This window comes from Sprattus sprattus (assembly GCF_963457725.1).
Source record: "Sprattus sprattus genome assembly, chromosome: 1".
Taxonomy (NCBI): Eukaryota; Metazoa; Chordata; class Actinopteri; order Clupeiformes; family Clupeidae; genus Sprattus; species Sprattus sprattus.
The window spans coordinates 59,631,314-59,654,316 of NC_137920.1; the positions used below are offsets into that span (position 1 = coordinate 59,631,314).

The 23,003-nt window shown below is 43.2% G+C and overlaps 2 protein-coding genes across 2 annotated transcripts in view; both read left to right on the forward strand.

The window, feature by feature from the left end:
* The first annotated feature begins 475 nt into the window (after positions 1-475).
* lars1b (leucyl-tRNA synthetase 1b) lies at positions 476-20,934 on the forward strand. The gene is given in 33 exon segments (XM_080850794.1): positions 476-551; positions 1,120-1,241; positions 1,327-1,414; positions 1,519-1,599; positions 1,764-1,901; positions 2,057-2,218; positions 2,497-2,609; positions 2,698-2,761; positions 2,852-2,919; positions 3,088-3,313; positions 3,423-3,510; positions 4,280-4,356; positions 4,613-4,666; positions 5,102-5,242; positions 5,331-5,408; positions 5,702-5,787; positions 5,998-6,063; positions 6,189-6,271; positions 7,333-7,471; positions 8,109-8,321; positions 9,501-9,558; positions 9,729-9,792; positions 10,932-11,115; positions 11,843-11,933; positions 14,468-14,608; positions 14,934-15,074; positions 17,099-17,209; positions 17,854-17,916; positions 17,918-17,965; positions 18,589-18,693; positions 19,045-19,140; positions 19,646-19,778; positions 20,224-20,934. Coding segments are annotated over 33 exon segments (3,534 nt in total). The 5' UTR covers positions 476-545; the 3' UTR covers positions 20,430-20,934.
* Positions 20,935-22,609: 1,675 nt separating this feature from the next.
* Positions 22,610-23,003, forward strand: part of plac8l1 (PLAC8 like 1) — a gene marked incomplete at its 3' end in the record, with an annotated part of 1,646 nt that continues 1,252 nt past the window's right edge. Inside the window, exon 1 of the mRNA XM_080850870.1 lies at positions 22,610-22,832. Within this exon, the coding sequence (XP_080706996.1) occupies positions 22,619-22,832 (214 nt within the window). The 5' untranslated portion in view covers positions 22,610-22,618. The remainder of the gene's footprint in view (positions 22,833-23,003) is intronic.

Consider the following 23,003-nt stretch of genomic DNA (forward strand, 5'->3'; position numbering starts at 1 on the left):
TCAAATGGGCATTAAAGAACACTGAACCAAAGTGCTTCATGTACTAAGGGGCTTTCCATGTGTACATGGTATGAATTATTAATACAAAATTATAATAACAAAACTTTATTTATATAGCAACATTTGTATTATTATTAAAAAATATATATAACCATGTGAATATAATTTGGTCACTATGTGAGTAACAATACCATGGATTTCATTAGTCAGGATCTGGAACAAATAGAGATGGTGCGTGATGATAAATACGTTATTATATATTACAGTCACAACCATAGTTAAAATCAAAATAGCTATAACTCAAATGTAATTAGAATTGCATTTGTGTTTATAACACTGTCAATGTGAAGTCACACACAATCTTTTAAAAATTGTAAGTCCATTTCACAGACCAGATCAATAGTGGGGGAAACATTCCCATAATGCTAAGTATGTGATGAGCTGTACCACCACGTCGCCTCTCGCGATAGCTACGTAGCCCAGTGCCAAGGAAGCGTGGGGTTTCATTGAGGTTCGCCAGATTTGGTCTTCAAAGTTTTCTTAAAATGACGGTGAGTATGATATCTCTCTGTTAGAACAGAATTTGAACACCGATTTGGCTTGTATAAGGAACACAGACCTACAGAAGTTGTTTAGCCTGCAGAAGACTTGTGGACACTAATGTCAGCCGGCTAGCAAGATGACGCTAACGTTTGCTAGCTAAGGCAATGGGACCATGCCGGTATTGTTGCCGTTCTTTAAGGTTGTGTTAGCGATTATGATTTTGGATTTGCTCTTACTTTGTAAGTTTTGAGTTTTGGGTATTACTGGCTTTTACAATGCTGCACTTTTTGCTCGAATACATCTGTTACAGCTAGTTAACTCATCTGTCAGCTTGATTGGAAAGGCTTCAACGAACCAGCTGTCATTACAATCAATCGTTATTGCTCACTAGAATACTATCTCGACATAAACAAGCGAACTGTGTTATATACCGCTTTTATTCTTCCTGAAGTGCTATAAGCTGGTAAATGGGATTATTTACTATTGCCAATGCATTGCATCAGCTATTGTTGCTTTTGAATAGTGGCCAAGTTGTGGTAAGTTGTCAATGCCTTCAGTGGTTGTACTTGTTTGCAGGAACGAAAAGGAACTGCTAAACTCGATTATCTGAGAAAGATCGAGGAAGAAATTCAGCACAAATGGAATGAAGCGAAAGTATTTGAAAGCAACGCCCCGACTACACTAGGGGAGTGTAAAGAGTGAGTTTTTAACCAGTTAAATGGCATAGTCTTATTGGATGAAAAAAAAAGTGGTGTCTGAGCTTTCTTGGTTTGTCATTTTCAGGAAGAAGAAATACTTTGTCACCTTTCCATACCCTTACATGAATGGAAGATTACATCTGGGACACACATTCTGCCTCTCTAAGTGTGAAGTGAGGTCTTTTCTCATTTACATTCACATATTCTGCACAAATACACTGTGAATACAAGCATAGTTTGCTAACTTTTTGTATCACTCTTGGCTGATATTACATAGTTTGCTGTTGGATACCAGCGCTTGAAAGGTAAACAATGCCTGTTTCCTTTTGGACTTCACTGCACTGGGATGCCGATCAAGGTGAGCTTGTTGCTTTAATGAGATCAAATTTGTCAAGAATGACAAGCTAACAAGTCATTGTGCCATTATACCATGTATTTAAGTGATATTAGGTATTATATTAGGTCTTGTTAGGTAGGGAAGGTGTTTTACTTTAAGTGTCTGATGTTGTATTACCCAAATAGGCCTGTGCAGACAAACTGAAGAGAGAGATGGAGCTGTATGGGAACCCGCCCCAGTTTCCTGATGAGGAGGAAGAGCAAGAAGAGAAGCCCCAAGTGACCGATGAATTCATAATTAAGGACAAGTCTAAAGGGAAAAAAGTGAGAATTGCTCAATATTACACCTCTTGACAGCATCACCTTGTGGTGGGGTGGATAGTGCTGTACAGTTACAGGTTGAGCACAAATAAACCCTCTACTCCATGGAACACGCTCCTTGTTGCAGTACTGACATTTTCTTTCTGTGTTGGTGTCAGAGCAAAGCAATAGCCAAGGCTGGCAGCTCCAAGTTCCAGTGGGACATCATGAAATCCCTGGGGCTGGGCGATGTGGAGATCGTCAAGTTCGCTGATGCTGAGCACTGGCTGGAGTACTTCCCACCCCTCGCCGTGAAGGACCTGCAGATGATGGGAGTTAAGGTACGGGGGAAAAAACCTCAAATGGCTAAAAAAAATATATATATTCTGAGTGACATTGATTACAAGTATATCAATATTTTGCAAACTTCTACTGAAAATGATTTAAATATTTACATTACCTACCACGTTCTCATCTCTCATTTCATTTTGTACTCATTATTTGTAACTCTGACAAAATTGTCACCTTTGTTTAGACAAATGAATGTGACATTCAAGAAAGACATATAGTAATGAATTGTTCCTTTTAACATGTGCCAATATGTGGTGATGTGTTTTAGGTGGACTGGCGTCGCTCATTCATAACGACCGACGTGAATCCTTTCTATGACTCCTTTGTGAGGTGGCACTTCATGACTTTAAAAGAGAGGAAAAAGATCAAGTTTGGGAAGAGGTAGCTATTTTGCCCCTGTCCTTAAACAGTATATGTTTATGTCTTCCTGTTGCACACATTTTACATTCTTTATTGTTTCATTCTACAGATACACTATCTACTCACCCAAAGATGGTCAGCCATGTATGGACCATGACAGACAGACAGGAGAGGTGAGTTGTTGATTTGTTAAACAGATGGATGTTTTCATTTATGTTGTACATGAGCAAATCTTTAAATGTTTTGTCTTTACTCCACCATAGGGAGTGGCTCCACAGGAGTACACGCTGATTAAGATGAAGGTGGTTGATCCTCTCCCAGCAAAACTTAGGTGTGTGTCCTCTGAGTTTTATGTTCATGAGTTTGTTCCTTTTTTTTTTCAAAGTTTCAAACTTTATGGTGCTTATCGTCTATATTTAACCAGAATTATAATTCATTTGCAATGTATATGATTTCACAACTTAAGCAGTGCGGCCTAATTCACCTGTCCTCGTTTTAGTGCCCTCAAAGGTAAGAATATCTTCCTGGTGGCAGCGACCCTCCGGCCGGAGACCATGTTTGGCCAGACAAACTGCTGGGTGCGGCCTGACATGAAGTATGTGGCCTTTGAGACGGCCAGTGGGGAGATGTTCATCTCCACACTGAGATCCGCCAGGAACATGGCGTACCAGGGCTTCACCAGAGAGAACGGAGTTGTGCCCGTCGCCATGGAGCTCCTGGGTCAGGTTAGTAAGGGTTGTATGATCTGTTTTGAGAGGACCATGGCTGTTGGGGTTTGTTTTTTGTTTTTGAGCGGAGATGACGTGCCCTGACCCCACGGTTGGTTGTCTGCAGGATATTCTGGGAAGTTCTCTCAGTGCTCCGCTCACGTCTTACAAGGTCATCTACGCTCTGCCCATGCTCACCATCAAAGAGGACAAAGGTACAGATACACTTCCCCTCACCTCATCTCCCTCTTTCTCCCTGTCTTCCTCTCCGTCACTAACACACACAGTATACTGTACATTCATGCACAAATGCACACATACACACACACACAAACACACATACACACACATATACATACATACTCTTACTCCTTCTTGTTGCATTGCTGCACATAATAGATCAGCCACATGCAAAGGAGTAACACAATACATACAACCTTTGGGTATTTGCATCATTTTTAGGCACATTACCCAGGATACCCCTAGGGTAGCTGTCTGATCCACCTTCTTGCATATCCACTGCATCACTATTCTCATACGAGAGAGGCACCACAGATGCAGCTAAAGGAGGGTGGTAAAGGAGGCATGTGGAGGATGATGGCATTAGTCATCAGGGAGTACAGTAAACATGGCCAAGTTGCAGTATGAAAATGGCTTGCAGATGTAGGGCCCCAGGCAAACTAACCACCACTCTGATATGCCATCTTCCCAACAGTGAGTCATCACTATGACTTTTTTTTCCAGCTTGCTTCAGGGTTGCTGTTTTGTTTTCTTTGTTGTTTTTTTACTTCAGATTTATATCAGAACTGTCAGATTTCTTTCTAGCTCATTTTCAATGGCATTTGCCATTTGTGTTAAGAAGCTAAGTATAATCTGGAGGTAAATGGCCCAGGGCATGCTCATACTTTCAGTGTTTGCAGCTGTGGTTGGGATAATTTGTGTGTATGACATTTAAAAGGTGACCTTGACCTTGGTTTACCTCAGGCACAGGAATTGTCACCAGTGTTCCATCTGATGCTCCTGATGACATCGCCGCCCTGAGAGACCTAAAAAAGAAACAGGTGACCGTCCTGCCAGACAGACACACCCCTTTTCCTCTTTGCTCAAATTCAATGAATGATTCTTCTAAGTTGAGGCTTGCACATGTCATCAACATATAGCTATGCAGTGTTATTATCTGTGAAACTTTTCAGACGTACTTGTGTGTAAAAAAATATATATATCATGGTATCATGGTTGAAACCGCTGTATTTTTTTTCTGCACTATTCAGCAGGCTTAATTAGCAATTATTGCAACAAACTCTCTGTGTGTTTTAGGCATTGAGAGAAAAGTATGGAATTGAAGACAAGATGGTCCTACCTTTTGAACCGGTAAGCAGATATAAACAATGTAATGCTAGCCATCTTTAATAGTCTTTTGTATTATATATTATCCTAGTAAGCTGAAACTGTTATTCCATTATTCATTTATTCTATTACAAGTAATTAGGAAGTAAAGCCTGTGCTGTTTGCCCTGCTAGCATAGACACAGTGCAGAGATCATTTAGGACCTTCCGCCTGAACTCACCTGTTTTGTTCATTAAGACCATCTTCTGTTATATGCAAACAGAGGGCACTTGAGGACTGTAAACCTTTTGAGATTTGTTTGGCCATGCTCAGTTTCCCTTATGTCACAACTTATCTATACCAACGCTGTTATGTCTTGCAGCCTGTGTCCAAAACAACACGAGATTTCGTTTTATGTACAAAGACCTTTTTAAAATCAGAAAAGGATATTTTGAGAGAGTTTTTATTCTGCCCCCTAAGGTTCCCATCATTGAAATCCCTGGGTACGGTGACCTGTCTGCTCCGCTGGTCGTCGATGAACTGAAGATCCAGAGTCAGAACGACAGGGAGAAGTTGGCCGAGGCCAAGGAGAGGGTCTACCTCAAGGGCTTCTATGAGGGGGTGAGACCCAGTCTCAGTCATGGGGACGATTGCTGTTTTTATTTGGTTATTTGGGATCATAAAGGAAATGATGTGTCTTCTGCCGTAGATTATGCTGGTGGAGGGATACAAGGGACAGAAGGTCCAGGATGTGAAGAAGCCAATCCAGAAGATGATGGTTGAGAAGGTATGAGAGTTTACATTAAGCGTTCCCTTCAGGATTGTGCGATATTGCAATGCGTTGGCAATTCAAGGGTTTCCACTTTGCAGTACTCTCTTAATATTTCCCCCCAAAAAAGCAAAAGCATTATTTGCAGTTGACTTTATTTAACTCAAAACTACCGCAATTTTTGAGGATTCTCGCTGCAAATTCAGATACTTGGTCGCAACTATCACTTTCATGGCCAGATCCTGAAATTCCTGTGGATATCCTCATGTTGGCTGTGTGTCAGGGAATTCATCTTTATTCACCCCCCATAGGGTGAGGCCTTGATCTACATGGAGCCAGAGAAGCAGGTGATGTCACGTTCAGCAGACGAATGTGTGGTGGCGCTCTGTGACCAATGGTAAGTGTGTGTGTGTGTGTTTGAGAGGTTGTATTTTTTACAGTGAAATGCGCATATCTGCACATTTTCTGCAAACCTGTGACATTGTTATGAGGTTGGTTAAAAAAACAATGCTACAGAGTATGTATTGGGACTGTAGTAAATGTGGACACAAGTGATGGCCCACTTGGTGACGGGGTGTGTCTGTCTGTCTGTCTGTGTCTGTCTCAGGTATCTTGATTATGGTAATGAGGAGTGGAAGCAGCAGGCTATGAATTGTTTGAAGCCAATGGAGACGTGAGTCAGCTCTTGATTTTTTTTTTTTTTCAATTAATGTGTTGGCAACAATGCTCTCATAGATTGAGTTTTCTGTGTTTTTGTGACATTAAAGAACCTCTGTGTTTCCATGACATTGATTGAAGGTTCTGTGATGAGACCCGAAAGAACTTTGAGGCCACACTAGCCTGGCTCCAGGAACACGCTTGCTCCCGCACCTACGGTCTCGGTACGTTTGGCTGCACCTCTAGAGGCCTCTCATCTCGGCCATGATCTCATTCAGCAGTTCCTCAGCCTGTTGTATTTACGCCCGACTCACATTGTTGCGTTGGAATGCGTTGATCCAACGGAAGGCAGAGGAGGAGTCTGGCGCATGGGGTTCTGTTGATACCGGAGACATTATAGTGAGATTGACAGGTCATCAAACTAATCAAGTCACTATCAAGCTTTTCCCCTTTCAGTAGTAGCATGCTATCATTAGACAGGGTGCTCAGAAACCTCGCAAATCCTATGATACGTATTTTTCAGTTACAATAAAGGAGTTTTTACATTGTACAGTGTCTATTTCTCGGTAACTTTTAAAAAATCTAACCAAAAAAAAGTCAAACAACCAACTTGTAGGTACAAATACGACCATCTACGGAGTTTGGCAGCCATCTTTTTTTTTGCGTTTGCCGCTCTGTAGACTTGAGCATATACGGGATATGATTGGCTAGCGCCTGTGCTGTCAGTTATGCATGAAAGGCAATATGATTGGCTGACGCATGCATTGCCTCTCGAAAAGTTCAACCTTCTTCAACTCTTGCCGCAAGCAAAGCATGAAACGCAACGCACGCGAACCAAACGGAGCCACAATTCAGTTCGGCAAAGGATGACGTCACCCCTTACAAAGTGAATGGGGATGCGTTAACCCTGACGCATCAACGCCTTCCAACGCAACAATGTGAGTCGGGCGTTAGTGAATCACCATCTTGTAAAAAGCCAGTGCGAGCCTTCTCTGTTGAGGAGTCCATATGAAGTTTACTCCATTTGTTTTCTTTTGATGCCCCATTAAAATGATCACTGTCATCGCATGAGGGTAAAGCAGTTAGTTATGATGAAGTTACTGAGAAGAATAATTATTATTCCTTCTGTTCATCCATGCTAAGAGCTGTTGTTTGTTTTTGTGTTGTTACTGTTTTCAAAAGAGCCCTAATGGCTTGCATTAGCGATTCACCTGGAGAGCACCAGAAAGTGGTTCCCCCCCTCCCCTGTCCCTGTTTTTACAGTCCTTTGTCTCTGTTGCCATAGGAACCCGGTTGCCGTGGGACGAACAGTGGCTGATTGAGTCACTGTCAGACTCCACCATCTACATGGCCTACTACACGGTGGCACACTTCCTCCAGGGAGGGGTCCTCAGCGGGCAAGGACCCTCTCCCCTGGGCATCAGGCATGTCCCCACATGCCCAGACACACCCCACCCCTCTAACACTCACAACAAGCCTTCTTGCTTAAATGGAAACTCCAGGATATTTCAACCTGGGCCCAATTTTTAGATGTTGTTGAGTCCAATGTTTTAATAGGGACAATCAACAATCGAAAGCAAGTTAGAATGCTAAAACCGGCAACCGCAAAACAGCTTTACAATGTAATCCTAAGCATGCACGTCAAAATAAACCGGTCGGTGGCGAAAACAAGCGGTTTACTCTGTCGTGCATGCTTGCTCCATAGGATCGCATTGTTTAGCCATTTTGTGGTTGCCAGTTTAGGCATTGTAACTCAATACTGCACTGTTTTTTGATCGTTCATTGTCCAATGTCTATAGTAAACATTTTGACCCAAAAATATCTAAATATAGGTTGAAAAATCCCAAAGTCCCCTTCAGCTCTCTCTTAACTAAACACAATCACTGTTTTATGCATGAGAGAGTGTCACTGTCGAATTGTAAAGCATTATGTAGTGATGAAACAGACTCTTTAAAATGCAAATCACAAACACAGTTTAGAGATTTAGAGATTCTTTTGATGTCTGATATTATTATAATTTATTTTTGTATTATCAATTTTTCTTTTTTTTTTGTAATGTAGGCCTGAGCAGATGACCAGGGAAGTTTGGGACTTCATCTTCTTCAAAAATTCCCCCATCCCCAAAACGGGCATTCCCAAGGAGCATCTTCAGAAGCTGCGGCGGGAGTTTGAGTATTGGTACCCTGTGGACGTCCGTGTGTCTGGGAAGGACCTGGTGCCCAACCACTTGTCATACTACTTGTACAACCATGTAGCCATGTGGCCCAATGACAGGTATGTTATAAACAGACTATAATATAAGCTCGTGCACACACACACACGCACGCACGCACGCACGCACTCATGCAAGCACGCACGCACGCACACACGCGCACACTCAATACACACGCACGAACACACGCACTGTCAAAAGGCCCAGATGCCCAACCCGTCGTCAGGCTGTCTGATCAACCACATAGCCTTATCCTGTAAAGACAAACAAAACGGAAGCAGGATTGCCTCCTATTCAGAGGGATAGTAACCATAGTAACCATAGACTCTTGTCCTTGGTTCTTCAGGGCAAACCACACACTGGGATACGCCTGTATATAATAGAGTACTGGATGTCGTTGATATTACTCCTGCTGTATTATTTGTAAAAACTGTTTGAAAGAAAAATGATACTTCATGCTAGCCTGAGAGTCAGGAAGGTTGGTCTAACCCCTAATCGTGATGCATTGTTTGTTTTGAAGCTCTCTTATGTATTCTGAGAACGCAACCTGTGTTGTGTGGAGTGGATGTCTGCTGGCAAACGTTTCAGTCAGTTGTGATTTCTCAAAGGCTATGACCAAAGCCCCCAATTAAGATAGATTGTGGAACAGTGTGCTTTCCTAGCACCGGTTGGGGTTTGACATTGGAGGCAGAAGTGGTTAGACATTGGAGGCAGGAGTGGTTAGACAGTGGCCTCCTGAGAGCTTTTTTTTTCTCCGGCAGACGATTTGAGGTCATACTGAAGACTAGTCCATCTTCACTTCTATTGAAACAAATCTACCCACACACCCAGAACTCCCTTTTAATGACTTAACATAGCTTTTAAGGTGCTCTAATTTGGGAAATAGATGACCTCTTTCTAGCCTGAGAAATCAGACTCTCTGTGTGTGTGTGTGGGTGTGTGTGTAACAGATATGACCGATCAGCCTGTCTCGGCTTTTAAAAGTGTTTGTGTGTGTGTGTGTGTGTGTGTGTGTGTGTGTGTGTGTGTGTGTGTGAGAGAGAGAGAGAGAGAGTGTGTGATGCATTTTCCATCCTCTGTCTGTACTTATGGAATGAAAAGGCCTACTTTTTCCCGTAAGTCAGTTGACCTTTTCCAAAGCGATGGCTCCAACTGACAGATGTGTTTAGTGTGTGTCTGTTTAGCCCTTTGGCTAAATGCTTTGAGCTTCCACTGAGCGTCTTTCCTTCTCTGTTTAACAGTCAGAAGTGGCCCCAGGCTGTTAGAGCTAATGGACACCTCTTGCTTAACTCCGAGAAGGTAGTACATGATTTTACTTAGTTTTTTTGTTTGTTTATTCATTAATTCATTAATTTATTCTTTTGTATCATTTGTATTCATCATTGTATGCTTTGTTTGATGTGGGATTGTTTGTTTTCTCTGTCTGTGTGTGTCTGTCTGTTTATTAAACTGATTTATGTGTTCCTCAGATGTCAAAGTCAACTGGAAACTTCCTCACCTTGAGCCAGGCGGTCAGCAAGTTCTCAGCAGACGGTGAGAGAACCAGCAGCAGCCAACGAGCTGGCCCTGCCCTCACACAGTCATGGGCCTCCCTGATACATCCACCATGAGCATACTTCCTTAGAGCTTACTTTCTTTTTTATTTGGTCGTTGAGCGATCGTAGGGTCATACTTTCACTCTGATGGTATGTGGGGTGATCTTCTATTGCTCAGCCATTAAGTGTTTAAGGTGAGGTCTTTGACTCTGGCACAAGGTTGTTTATATTTGAGCTCAACAGACAATCAGGTTACATCCCTCCCTTTCATGCCCCTGAAGAAACATTTTGATTAGCTGAAATGATTTATGGTTCGGTCCGAGCCACCATGTTTGTTTCGCTTCAGATCCAGGACTGTGTATGAACACCGAAGTTCAGTTTAGTTGAACTGACAGCTAGAGGACCATGAGGAGCAATTAGCTGAATTTGACAAAAAGTGATTAGATTCGCAGACTGCACCTTTAAGCTACTTGGTGGCCCACATTCAAGTGATTCTACTATCGTCAGAGGGTTATTTAAAGATGTCAGTGGTTCTGTTCTTGGAAGACCGGGCTGCTGATTAAGCATATCGCTTAAAGTTATGAATATGTTAACTAAATGAGGGCAGTTCTGAATGTTACATACTCCTTGTAGGCCTTTCAACACATTAGGCAGAACTCAAGCATTATCTCGAACACCTCGAGCAAGCCATTGAACACAGTAATTATCACACAAAAGTAGTCCCCAAGTCCTGTATCCATTTTCACCGAAGGCATTAAGGGGTTGTAGCGTTGGTGTGTTTGGTTGGGTCTGGATTAGGCTCCTACCGAGAAGCGGCCTCTAGGAAGTGTGTGTGTGTGTGTGTGTGATGCACCGAACGCATGTATTCTGTGCTGCTGACAAATTGTCATTGTGAGTGGGTTGTATGCTTCAGGCTATGCTTCTTCTGGGTATTCAGGAGTAAGTGGGTCTACCTTAACAATGAACCCACTGCTTTCCCTTTTTTATTAGCATTTGGGATATTTTGTGCAATGTCTAAATGTACTCTTTGGCAGTTCATGTCCAATGCGTCATTTATACAGTATTTATGCTTTCCTCCTGTACAGTACAGGTACACATCTTCTTCCATCAGTATGTAAAAATGTATGTCTGGGGCAGGTATGAGGATGGCCCTGGCAGATGCTGGTGACACAGTAGAAGATGCCAACTTTGTGGAGGCCATGGCTGACGCTGGCATCCTGCGACTCTACACCTGGGTGGAGTGGGTGAAGGAGATGATCGCCAACCAGAACAACCTGCGCCTCGGATCAGCCGACTCCTTCAATGACCGCGTGTTTGCCAGGTACTGAGAGATCATGGGGATCAGGGTTGCCTAAGCCTAAGACTCAAGTCTTATATGTCTTATTTACATTGGAGGTAAAGGCTAGCACAGAGTAGGGGGTGGTATAAGTGCATGACTGGTGGGGTTGGGTAGGTGTAGGCCAAGGGTTTCTGCAAGTAGATAAGGTGGAGAGACTGGCAGCATCCCACAGTGGGTTTCGGCAGCCTAACATCCGAAGTTAATGGATATGGTGATGAGGAACAATGTTTTCACAGCCATCAGCATTTGCGAGCAAAGGTCACGTTGTTAGAGAGAGAACATTTGGTTAGTACACATGAATTTGATAAACAGATAAAGAGAGAAATGTAGGTAAACGATCACCAGTAGGTAATATGGTAATATGATCTAGAAGGAGAGGGAGTGGCTGCCTGGCAAGGTGTATGGGAGTTTTGGTTGGCTGTCATGGTGCATGCAAATTTTAGTCATACAAGGATAGCAAGGGTGGCAGGATACACAACAGCGCACTACTGGCCTACATGCCGCATGCTGTACCCAGGATCCATAAGAGCACTCCTTCACTGTACAACATGTGCCTCCTGTAGCTCGATTTTATTGACATTGTGAATTTTAGACCTTGTGTTCTAAACATCTGGTGTTGGCTGAATGGAAATGTGTAAATGGAAACCACGCCGTCATAATGGTGGCTCATGTTTAATGCTGTATCCTCCATCTTGTCTGTGTGTTTAAGTGAGATAAATGCTGGGATCCTGCGTACAGAGCAACACTATGAGAGAATGATGTACAAGGAGGCCCTGAAGACTGGCTTCTTTGAGTTTCAGGTGAACCTTCTCAGTTCTAAAGCCCTGGTCACATATTCCCTTCACCCAAAGAGTTAAAAGAGTCTGTTTTAAGTATTTATACTAATTTCTACTAAATTAAACTTAATGCTAGAAATTAGGGGTGCACGATTCAGAAAATGTTACGATTCGATTCGATACCGATTTTTAGGCTCACGATTCGATCGATTTTCGATTAAAAAACCGATTCTCGATTAAAAAAAATTGATTCACAGTATGTAAATGTTAGTGCTGTCAAACGATTAAAATATTTAATCGCGATTAATCACATTTTTGTCATAGTTAACTCAAAATGAATCGCGATTAATCGCAAATTAATTAATTGCAAATTTTATTTTAATGCTCTTATCATGGAAAAGTGGATTGTCTTGCTTTATCTAATGTTTTATTTTATTGAAAAATAACATTGCCAAACAGGGCGGTACAAAATACAATTATAAAGTGCACATTTCAGAGCCTATAGTGCAGTTAAACCATGGCTTAATATTTTCTTTTTTCAAGTTTGCTGTGAACATAGAAGTCAGGCCTCTTATTTCAAAAACAATGAACCGTAACAGTAAGGTTACCAATAAAAGGTAATCCTACTACTTCTGTGCTTTCAGCCAGCTGCCTGTTGACATTTTCAGACATATATACAGCCGCGGAAAAAATTAAGAGACCACTTCAAAATTATCAGTTTCTCTGGTTTTACTATTTATTGGTATGTGTTAAAGTAAAATGTACATTTTAGTTTTATTCTATAACCTACTGGCAACATTCCTACCAAATTTCAAATAAAAATATTGTCATTTAGATCATTTATTTGCAGAAAAATGACAATTGGTCAAAATAGCAAAAAAGATGCAGTGTCTTCAGATCTCGAATAATGCAAAGAAAACAAGCTCATATTCATTTTTAAACTACACAATACTAATGCTTTAACTTAGGAAGAGTTCAGAAATCAATATTTGGTGGAATAACCTTGATTTAAAATCACAACTTTCATGTGTCTTGGCATGCTCTCCACCAGTCTTTCACATTGCCGTTGGGTGACTTTATGCTACTCCTGGCGCAAGAATTCAAGCAGCTCGGCTTCTTTTCATGGCTTGTGACCATCCATCTTCCTCTTGATCACATTTCAGAGTTTTTTTTATGGGATTCAGGTCTCGAAATTGGGCTGGCCATGACAGGGTCCTGATCTGGTGATACTCCATCCACACCTTTACTGGCCTGGCTGTGTGGCATGGAGCATTGCCCTGCTGGAAAAAACACTTCGCAGAGTTGGGGAACATTGTCAGAGCAAAAGGAAGCAAGTTTTTCTTCCGGGACAACGTTGTACTTTGCCTGGCTGAGGTTTGTAAAACACCATAAGGATTGAACCAAAGCGGACTGGAGGGTCTCCTAGTTCGTCTTCTCTGATGAGTCCAATTTTCAGCTTTGCCCAACACATGGTCGTCTGATGGTTAGACGGAGACCTGGAGAGGCCTACAAGCCACAGAGTCTTGCACCTACTGTGAAATTGGACTCATCAGAGAAGACGAACTAGGAGACCCTCCAGTCGGCTTTGGTTCAATCCTCATGGTCTTTTACAAACCTCAGCCAGGCAAAGTACAACGTTGTCCCGGAAGAAAAACTTGCTTCCTTTTGCTCTGACAATGTTCCCCAACTCTGAGAAGTGTTTTTTCCAGCAGGGCAATGCTCCATGCCACACAGCCAGGCCAGTAAAGGTGTGGATGGAGTATCACCAGATCAGGACCCTGTCATGGCCAGCCCAATTTCGAGACCTGAATCCCATAAAAAAAACTCTGAAATGTGATCAAGAGGAAGATGGATGGTCACAAGCCATGAAAAGAAGCCGAGCTGCTTGAATTCTTGCGCCAGGAGTAGCATAAAGTCACCCAACGGCAATGTGAAAGACTGGTGGAGAGCATGCCAAGACACATGAAAGTTGTGATTTTAAATCAAGGTTATTCCACCAAATATTGATTTCTGAACTCTTCCTAAGTTAAAGCATTAGTATTGTGTAGTTTAAAAATGAATATGAGCTTGTTTTCTTTGCATTATTCGAGATCTGAAGACACTGCATCTTTTTTGCTATTTTGACCAATTGTCATTTTTCTGCAAATAAATGATCTAAATGACAATATTTTTATTTGAAATTTGGTAGGAATGTTGCCAGTAGGTTATAGAATAAAACTAAAATGTACATTTTACTTTAACACATACCAATAAATAGTAAAACCAGAGAAACTGATAATTTTGAAGTGGTCTCTCAATTTTTTCCGCGGCTGTATATATATATATATTTTTTTAATATGAATCGATTTTTGGAATTCTATGAATCGATTCTGAATCAGGAGCACTTGAATCGCGATACGAATGTGAATCGATTTTTTTGCACACCCCTACTAGAAATGTGAATTTGTGAATGTGAATTGACGTGAGCAAATGCCTCTCTACACTCATATTGACTCAGACGCATATTTAAGCCACTGTTGACTCATGTATCATTATTTGTTATGGTTGTGCTGACGCAGGCTGCTAAGGATAAATACCGTGAGCTGGCGATAGAGGGGATGCACCGTGACCTTGTGTTCCTGTTCATTGAGAGGCAGACCCTGCTGCTGGCTCCCATCTGCCCACACTTGTGTGAATACACTTGGTCACTCCTGGGCAAGGTCAGGCCTACACTTCATAGTGATCTTTGTGTGTCCGTGTGGTGATGTTTGTGTTGATATGCGAGTTACATAGTGATCTTTGTGTGTCTGTGTGTGGTGATGTTTGTGTTGATGTGTGTGTTTGTTTACTGATTCTGATGAAGTTGTGCTAATGAGATCACTTTCCAGGAGGCTTGCTAGTTACTCAGTCATAATATGTCCTTTCAGGGTAGAACTTGGTGTCAAAAAGCTGTTTGAAGTAGCATAAATGTGTTCTGCAGAAAGGTTCAGAATAATAAATGGGAATCCCAGTTAAATGAAAACCTGCTCTCCTCTCCTGTGCCAGACCACCACCCTGATGAAGGCCTCCTGGCCTGTTGCAGGTCCAGTTGATGAGGTTCTGATCCGATCTTCCCAGTATCTCATGGAAACGGCCCACGAAATGCGTCTCCGCCTCAAAGCCTACCTTGCGCCGCCCAAGAGCAAGGTACTATCATCACACCTAAAAACACTTTGAGCTTTGCCACAGTACTTCTCAGTGCACGCCATGTGCACTCAGGGTTCAGTGGATGGTGTTTGTCTTAAATAGTTCTGGTTGGTTCTTTGAAAATACACTGATAAAGTTCTGAAAGGACCTAGACCAGAATATGCTGATATCTGGGTCATGTCATCCCTGTGGAAAACGTTCTGGGGAGATAGATTTGCAGACTGGCACTTTTTTCTTTGTTCCATATTATTTGTCTTTTTTTGTGTCTGAACTACCTCAATCAATCACTATTATTTGTGCATAATGCCCTGGTTATGTGAAATACTCTTTTCTGTTTGGCTGGAAGGTGTCCCGCTATATCATTGCTCTGGAAACTTTGAATGGTAACTATAACGACTATAGTAAAAAAGGGTTGATTGTAAAACTGCCCATTGATAGAGGACGATACAGTTAGTGTAGTCAGGTAAACTAAGGATTTAACTAAATAAAAGTATTCTTTCATTTTGCCAAATGGCCAAATTCTTTGAAATCCGAGGTTAAATAACATGTTATCTGGAGAAGCTAGCAAGCATATCGTTAGAAACGACTAGCAAGACACTGGCTGGCTTGTAACCAATATTATTGTTGTCCATGACTAAAGAAAGTACTACTAAACAGTTTGGGTTCTTTTTAAACTGAACCAGATGTTTCCTCTGCGGTTTATACATCCATGCCTAAATACATGTGTGGCAACCGGGGTATAACGGCCTTTGAGGGGACCTGTTATAGGAAAATATTAGACATAGAGAACTTTGTCTCAGACCGCCTTGTCCAATATTTTCAGTTAATGAGACACCTCGGCTCCGTTATCCCTTGCACATACAGTATATGACCATTTTACATTTTTAGAATATTGAGTTAGTCAGTGCTTTGTATCCAGTCCAGTCCACCGACTCAGGTTTTTCAGGAAAATAAAATCTAAACAGTGCCTTCATCTATGTTGACATCGACTAACCTTAACCTGACCAGTTCTGTATTGTTTCAAGGGACCATCTGTAATGTCATGCATATATTGTCCCAGGTCCGATGGGAATACCCTAAATATGTGTTTGCTTTTTGTCTTTGAGACTCAGTGTCTCACAGAGCAGCTGTGTTGCAACTGTGTCAACGCTTCAACACACCTTGTTTCCCCCTTCTTCAGTGGATGTGTTACTGTTAGGAATGCGTTCCAATATTAATGCCCCATCTGTCTTGACACTCTTTCAAAGGGCAACGTTGAACAACACATCCCCTCCCCTAGATATTTAGTTGTTTCTTTTTTTTTTTGAGTGAGCTGCAAGTGAGCCATCATGAACGAGTCACTCACCGAGACTCTCCTCGACAGCTGTCAAGGTGGATGACATCACATGTGCCCAGATTTTTGCAGAAAGGCGGGTACATTTGCACGGAGCTTTTAAAAGAGCCTCTGAGCCTCTCCTGCTAAACTGTGACCTTATGTAATGCTCTGAAGTGGCAGGCCTGAGAGGGGCTTTTCTCAACTCTGTATCAATGGCTGCACAGTAATGTACAGTACAGTAATGTAATGCACTGAATTAGAACCCTTCCACTCTGACGTTCCTAGGTGAAGGGGAGGGGCCACTTGTAGTTGGAGTTGTGTCACAATGCCGTTGGGCCATTGCCTGCTACTTGATTGGTTGATGTTTTAGTCAGTTGATTCTCTCCTCTCCCTTCCAGGACTCTGGTTGGTTACTTTGAAGTGAGCAAATGGCAAATGGTGCCACCATAGCCTCACTGGGGCAGAGAACTACTGATGTTGATTTTAAGTTTTGGTGGATTTCTTTTGGCGTTTCAGTTCTGCTCTGATCTTTGTAATCTTTTTCATGCCCTCATTTTTCTGTTTTGCCTTTCTGATCGGAAGTCAGACTCCACACCTCAATTAGGCTTTGTAAAGTCTGTCTGGAGCCGAGAAACAATGTCTTTGATGCCCTGTTGAAATCTGTTATGCCTGCTTTCTCTGTCTCACCTCCCACTCTTTCACTGAGCAGAAGGGAGACTCCAAGCCTCCAGGAAAACCCTCACATTGCACGGTGTACGTGGCCAAGTGTTATCCACCATGGCAGCAAAACGCCCTCTCTCTGCTGGGCAAGCATCACAAGGCAAGTACATACTGAAATCAGCAGATAGAAAATGACCTGCATGGAAATAATTCATATTACACATTCATGCTCACATCACAACACTTCCATGGAACACAGTGCATCAAATGTACTGTAACACAGCACAAGGTGTTGTACCGTTTATATGCATCCAGACAATTTTGATCACAATGACAAACAAATCTACTCTGTGCCTTATGAAAGGGACAGTGTTTAGGACACGTAAGGACACACTGCAATCACGCAGATTATTATGATAATGAGAGCATACAGCTATGTTGTACAGGCAGTGTTGCCCAGCAACTCTGAAACAGCAATCAATCTCGCCCTCCTGAAACCACTCATAAATGTGTTATCACAAGGTGCGTTGTTCTGTGGTACCAGCCTTCCGTAGGCAAACAGTGCTTGTTTTGAACCCTGATATTATTGTACCGTATTTCATTATTGTAATATTGTATTCCAGGCTGTACTATATTTGGTGTCCTACCCTTATGGCCTTGATTAGGTCAGGCATGTGGTACAGTGGTGTAATGATTCATTCTTTCCTGGGAAGAGTGTGCTTGTAAACCACTTCCCATCAGTTTGCGTATCTGGGCTGCACACCTCCGACTCATTTCTGCCCCTCTTTCTCCCTCTGTCTCCAGAACAGTAACGGGATCCTGCCTGATAACAAGGTGATTGCAATGGAACTGGGGGCCATGCCAGAGGCTCAAGAAGTACATGAAGAGGGCCATGTCTTTCGTTGCCATGATCAAGGTGAGACTGACAACGTGTCAGCCCCTCTCTCTTTCTTTCTCTCTCTCTTTCTCTCTCTCTCTCTCTCTCTCCCCTCATCTCTCTGCCAAAGCTTGCAAACCCCCTACACACACACAGACACACAGACACCACACATACACTTCTTTCCTTCCACACTAATACCCATGCCATCTCATCTTTCACCATGTTCTTTTCTGCTTCTGTTGCTTTCACTCCTCTCTCTCGCTGTCTCTGTCTCTCCATTTCTGCTTGCCTAGCATATATATCATTCTCTTTTGTTGATCTCACTCCCACTCAGCTATCCTTGTTTCTCTTTTTCCCTTTTTCCTCTCGTCATCCCTCTTCTGCTGTCCAACCATCTCAAATCTCTCTCTCTCTTTTCTCTCCTATCTCTCTTTCCCTCTTCTCCCCTCTCCTCTCTTCTCCCACCTCTCTTCCCTGCTCCTTCTCCAGGAGCAAGGGCTATCTGACGCCCCGAGTGTCTCTGTCACGCTGTGTGTGGGTGTGGGGTGGGTGGTGTGGGTGTGGGTGGGTATGTGGGTAAAGTGGTAGCACAGAAGTGTACAAGACCATTTCTTTCTCTCAGCACCTATCTCAAACAGTAGTATGTGTGTGATTTTCAGGAAAACCTGGAGAAGAACGGCCCTCGCGTGTTGGACCTGGAGCTGGAGTTTGATGAGCGTGCAGTTCTCCTGGAGAACATTGTTTATCTGACGAACTCACTGGAGGTACCGCCACACGCCCCTACATGAACTACCCCCTGCAGTGTCTGTGCACGTTGCTCCCGCAGCCAGGCTTTGTTTGTTCTGTGTATACTGAATACAGCTGGACAGATTTGGATATAAAATATTTACTGCAGGATGGTAAAGGCAAGGTTTCAGGATGATTTGAATGTTGTTGTGTCCAGGGGCCAATGTCCCTCGGCAGCTGAGAACACTCAAACGATCAAAACACTCGTGCATTGTAGATCACACGCAACTTAATATTTAATTAAGCTCCATTCTCTCCCCCTCTCTTTCTCCATTTCACTCTCTTTCTCTCTGCCCCTCCCTGTCCTCCTTTCTTCAACCCATTTTCAGTTGGATCAGATAGACCTTGTGTTTGCCTCTGAAGCAGACGACAAAATAAGAGAGGACTGTTGCCCGGGGAAGCCTTTCAGCGTCTTCAGGTCTGAGGTAAAGGAGACAATGTCAGAATAGAATGCGCGCGCACACACACGCACACACACACACACACACACACACACACACACACACACACACACACACACACACACACACACACACACACACAAAACCTTTGTACTCTTCAGAAGCTGGCGGTTAATCAGCCTGGTGCCGAGAGACAAGCTGTGCTAATTTTAGCCACAGCTTTCATTGTTATCCGCCTGCGGACTGTTAGGGTTATATTTTTGTCTTTATATAGACTGATAGAGACGCTGTTGCAGTGTGCAGTCTGTGGAATGTCCCATTACTGAATTATACATGCCATCGCACCCCCCCCAGCACACTCCATCTTGCCTTTAGTAGAGAGTATGCATGCTTTATATATAGGTATCCTATATAGAGAGTATGCACCCTTTATTTTATTATGTACAGTGGTTTTGGTGAAATCACTGTTGATGCGTTGCCCTGTCAGACGAACCCCCTGATGTATCTCCATCCGCCCCACCTCCATTAGCCTGGCGTGGCCGTGTCCTTGGTGAACCCGCAGCCTGCCAACGGCCTCTTCACCACCCGGATCGACATCCGCCAGGGAGACAGCCGGGACAGCATCATCCGTCGGCTGGCCAAGGTCAATCGCCTCATCAAAGGTGAGTCTGTGAGGAGCCTCCCCTCCCTGAGCTCCGGCCCCGCCCTTGCCCCTGCTGGGTCCAGCCGGCTCTGATCATGATCGCACACTGCACTCTGCAGCCTCTCACTGGCTCCTGTCTGCCTTAGTAGAAGCCAATGATTTATGAGAGATAGCCTTTTTTCTTTTTTACAAATGTCTCCAGACATGGTGGTGTTCAGAGAGGAAAAATGCAGCTGTGGCATAGCCCAGACTCCTGTTTTGTCCATCCCCCCACTCACAGATCATTTGGGCTGCAGTTGCCCTTTTATAATAGAAAGACCGACGTGCTGCCTAGTTGTGAAGCAAAAAAAAACACAATGTGCTGATGGGGAATCTACGTCGGAGTCCAATTGGTCCTAATTAACCATACACCTGTAAGATGTTGCTCAATGTCCTTAAATGTTCCTCCTGTGTCTTTGTCTCAGATCTGTCCAAGGTGAAGCTGATGCGGTATGAGGACCCGGCCCTGGGCCCGCGGCGGGTGCCCGTCCTGGGCCGCGAGGAGCAGGGCAAGCTGCCGGTCTCCGACAAGTCCACCTTCCACATCAGCCTGGAGGACAAGAAGGTTCACCTGACTGACAACGGCCTTAAAGTGGACATTGGGGACACGCTGGTGTACCTGGTTCAGTGAAGGCATGGGGGAGGGGGGCGGTGCTCTCCTTGTGGACGGGATGTACCTGAATAAGATACAGCGGCATGGGACTCTCTTATGATCTATTTTGTAACAATGCGTTAAATGACAGTTATCCTTGTCCTCTCTGTCCATTTTGTTTGTTTTTCACCTAACTGGGATTGGGGGAGAATAGGAATCAACTGTCCACTGTGTCTTGCCATTCAGAGAGTCTCACTGGCTTTGGCGCGGACGGCCTCTATTCAGTGAGATTAGCCCAGCGGTTGCCAGCTAGCTGTGCTTATGCAGAATCTGCACTCTTTGGAGCAGCAGTCCACTGCTTATTGCTGCCAGGAACTCTAATCTCTCCCGTTTTCTTTTTTTCTTTAGTTCTTTTGTCATTTTCCAAGCACAGTTGTCATTGCACAATTTGTATGTTAACCCCAGCCCCAAATAAATGAATAATCTACAATGGACAGATACGTATATGATGACAATTAAAAGAAACTGTACCATTCTCAAACTCCATGGATGCATCTCTGATTAATAATAATAAACCTTTTTGCATTCCGGGGGGGTCTATATATCTTTTTGAAAGAAAAACAATGAGGATGTTTTTGTATTGATATGAGATTTAAAAAAATATATATATATTATATTCTATTGCGTTTATGCAGCAGGCTTTCAGACGCAGGAACTCAATAGGCTCAGCACCATGCATATGCATGATGTGACTATCACTGAGAGGAAGTGCTTAAAGATGGTGACCACAACAGTACGTGTTGAGGTTCCCCCTCATATCCTCTGAGCAAAAGCAGTCTTTCACACAGCCGTTCACTGAGTGCTTTGGTGAAGACACACAGGAGTCACAATGTCTGGTGAGTTTGTTTCCCACACATGGAAACATTTCTTCAAAACTCCTCTTGGTTGCTGCCACTCTCTTTGACATGAGGCTTCATTGATGAGTCTCAGACAGAGACCTTTACTTGGATGCGTTTCAAGACATTACTTTATTTGTTTGAATTTCCTGGTGTGTAAAATACCTTTTGACCTTTTAAGTCTTACACTGTTAAATTGGGTGTTGGCTGGACCCTGTGCAATGGTCTGATTTCACTGGAGAATAGCTGCCAAGTGCGATCCTTGAAGGGTTTACTTTTTATTTCATTTTTCATTAAGATGAGTTGGAAAACCCTGACAGTGAGTTTTTGAGTAATACCAGTCCCGGTACACTGATTTAATATCTGGACCGAAATGATTCAGTATCAGAATATGTGGCCCTTGTGCTCTAGTGAGGTGATGGACACTTGCTTTCCTACACCATTAAGACTTCAGCTTTCTGAAGCTAACTCTTCATAAACCTCATACAGCCATTGATTGATTACACATGGATATCAATATGTGTTCAAGGATTTCATTTCTTTGTGAGCAGTAAACCCGCATAATGATTATAATACATATGATTTGAATGGTCTTAGTTGAGGACACCCACTGAAATAGTAAGAAGAACAGACTGGCAATGCTGTCATCAAATGTCAAGGTTATAAATTACCTAAAAAGTCAAATTTCTGTTGGAAGCGTTCTGACAAATGGTTAAAACCTTTATTGATACAGTAGTGTGTGTTCAACACCATCTACGCTGTGAGAGTATTGTGTCTGTGTGTGTGTTTGGTTTTATACCCTCTGTATTTGGAGTGAGGTCTGTGTGTGTGTGTGTGCTTAAAACCCTTTTGTATTGGTAAGCTACTGTTACCTCCTTGGAGGAGGCGGGTGAGGGGTGCTTATCTCTCTGGAGCAGCCGCAGGCGGGCATCCCTGGCATTCTCCCTATCTGTGGTAGCCAGTGCCCAGCTCCCCTGTCCCGTGCAGAAGCTCCAGCTCCTCCGCTCAACCAACCACAGACGCTCCGCCGTCACATCTGAGAGCACTTTTTAAACTTACACGTACTTCTCATTCATGCATTCATCTCTCTCGCTTATTCACACACACACACACTCTCTCTCTTGCTCTCTCTCTCTTTCTCTCTCTCACACACACACACACCCTTAAGTTTCTGGCCCAAAATGAGTCCAGGTCATCTCTTAAAACCACATTCCTTCCCTTAAGACTGTCTCTGTGGCTGCACACTTGTGATAACTCTGAGTCTTTCTATTGTTATTGTTGCCCCCCTTCCCCTTCCTCTCTGTTAACAACTATCTAGAGCAAAACTCCAACATGAAGGAGTTTGCACTCCAGGACGCCAACAGTGACAACGGGTCCCTTCTCGAAGAGACGGCGATGCCCATAGTGGCAACAGTGGTGATGGAGGACTCTCCCGTCGTTACACAGCCAGGACTGGGACGTACCACGACAACGGTCACTACCATCACGCAGACAGGAGGGGACTGGAGCACGGGACTGTTCAATGTGTGCGGAGAGAGCACCACCTGTAAGAGGAAGCGCAACTTTTTGAATATGAATATCACAATGGAAGTGACCACATAGGCATGTGATAGCAAGCTGATAAGCAGAACTGGGAGTAGCTTTTTTTCGACCCAGTGAACTGTAAAATTATACCACTAAAAGTTTACTGTACTATATTTCAGGCTTCTTGGCTAGG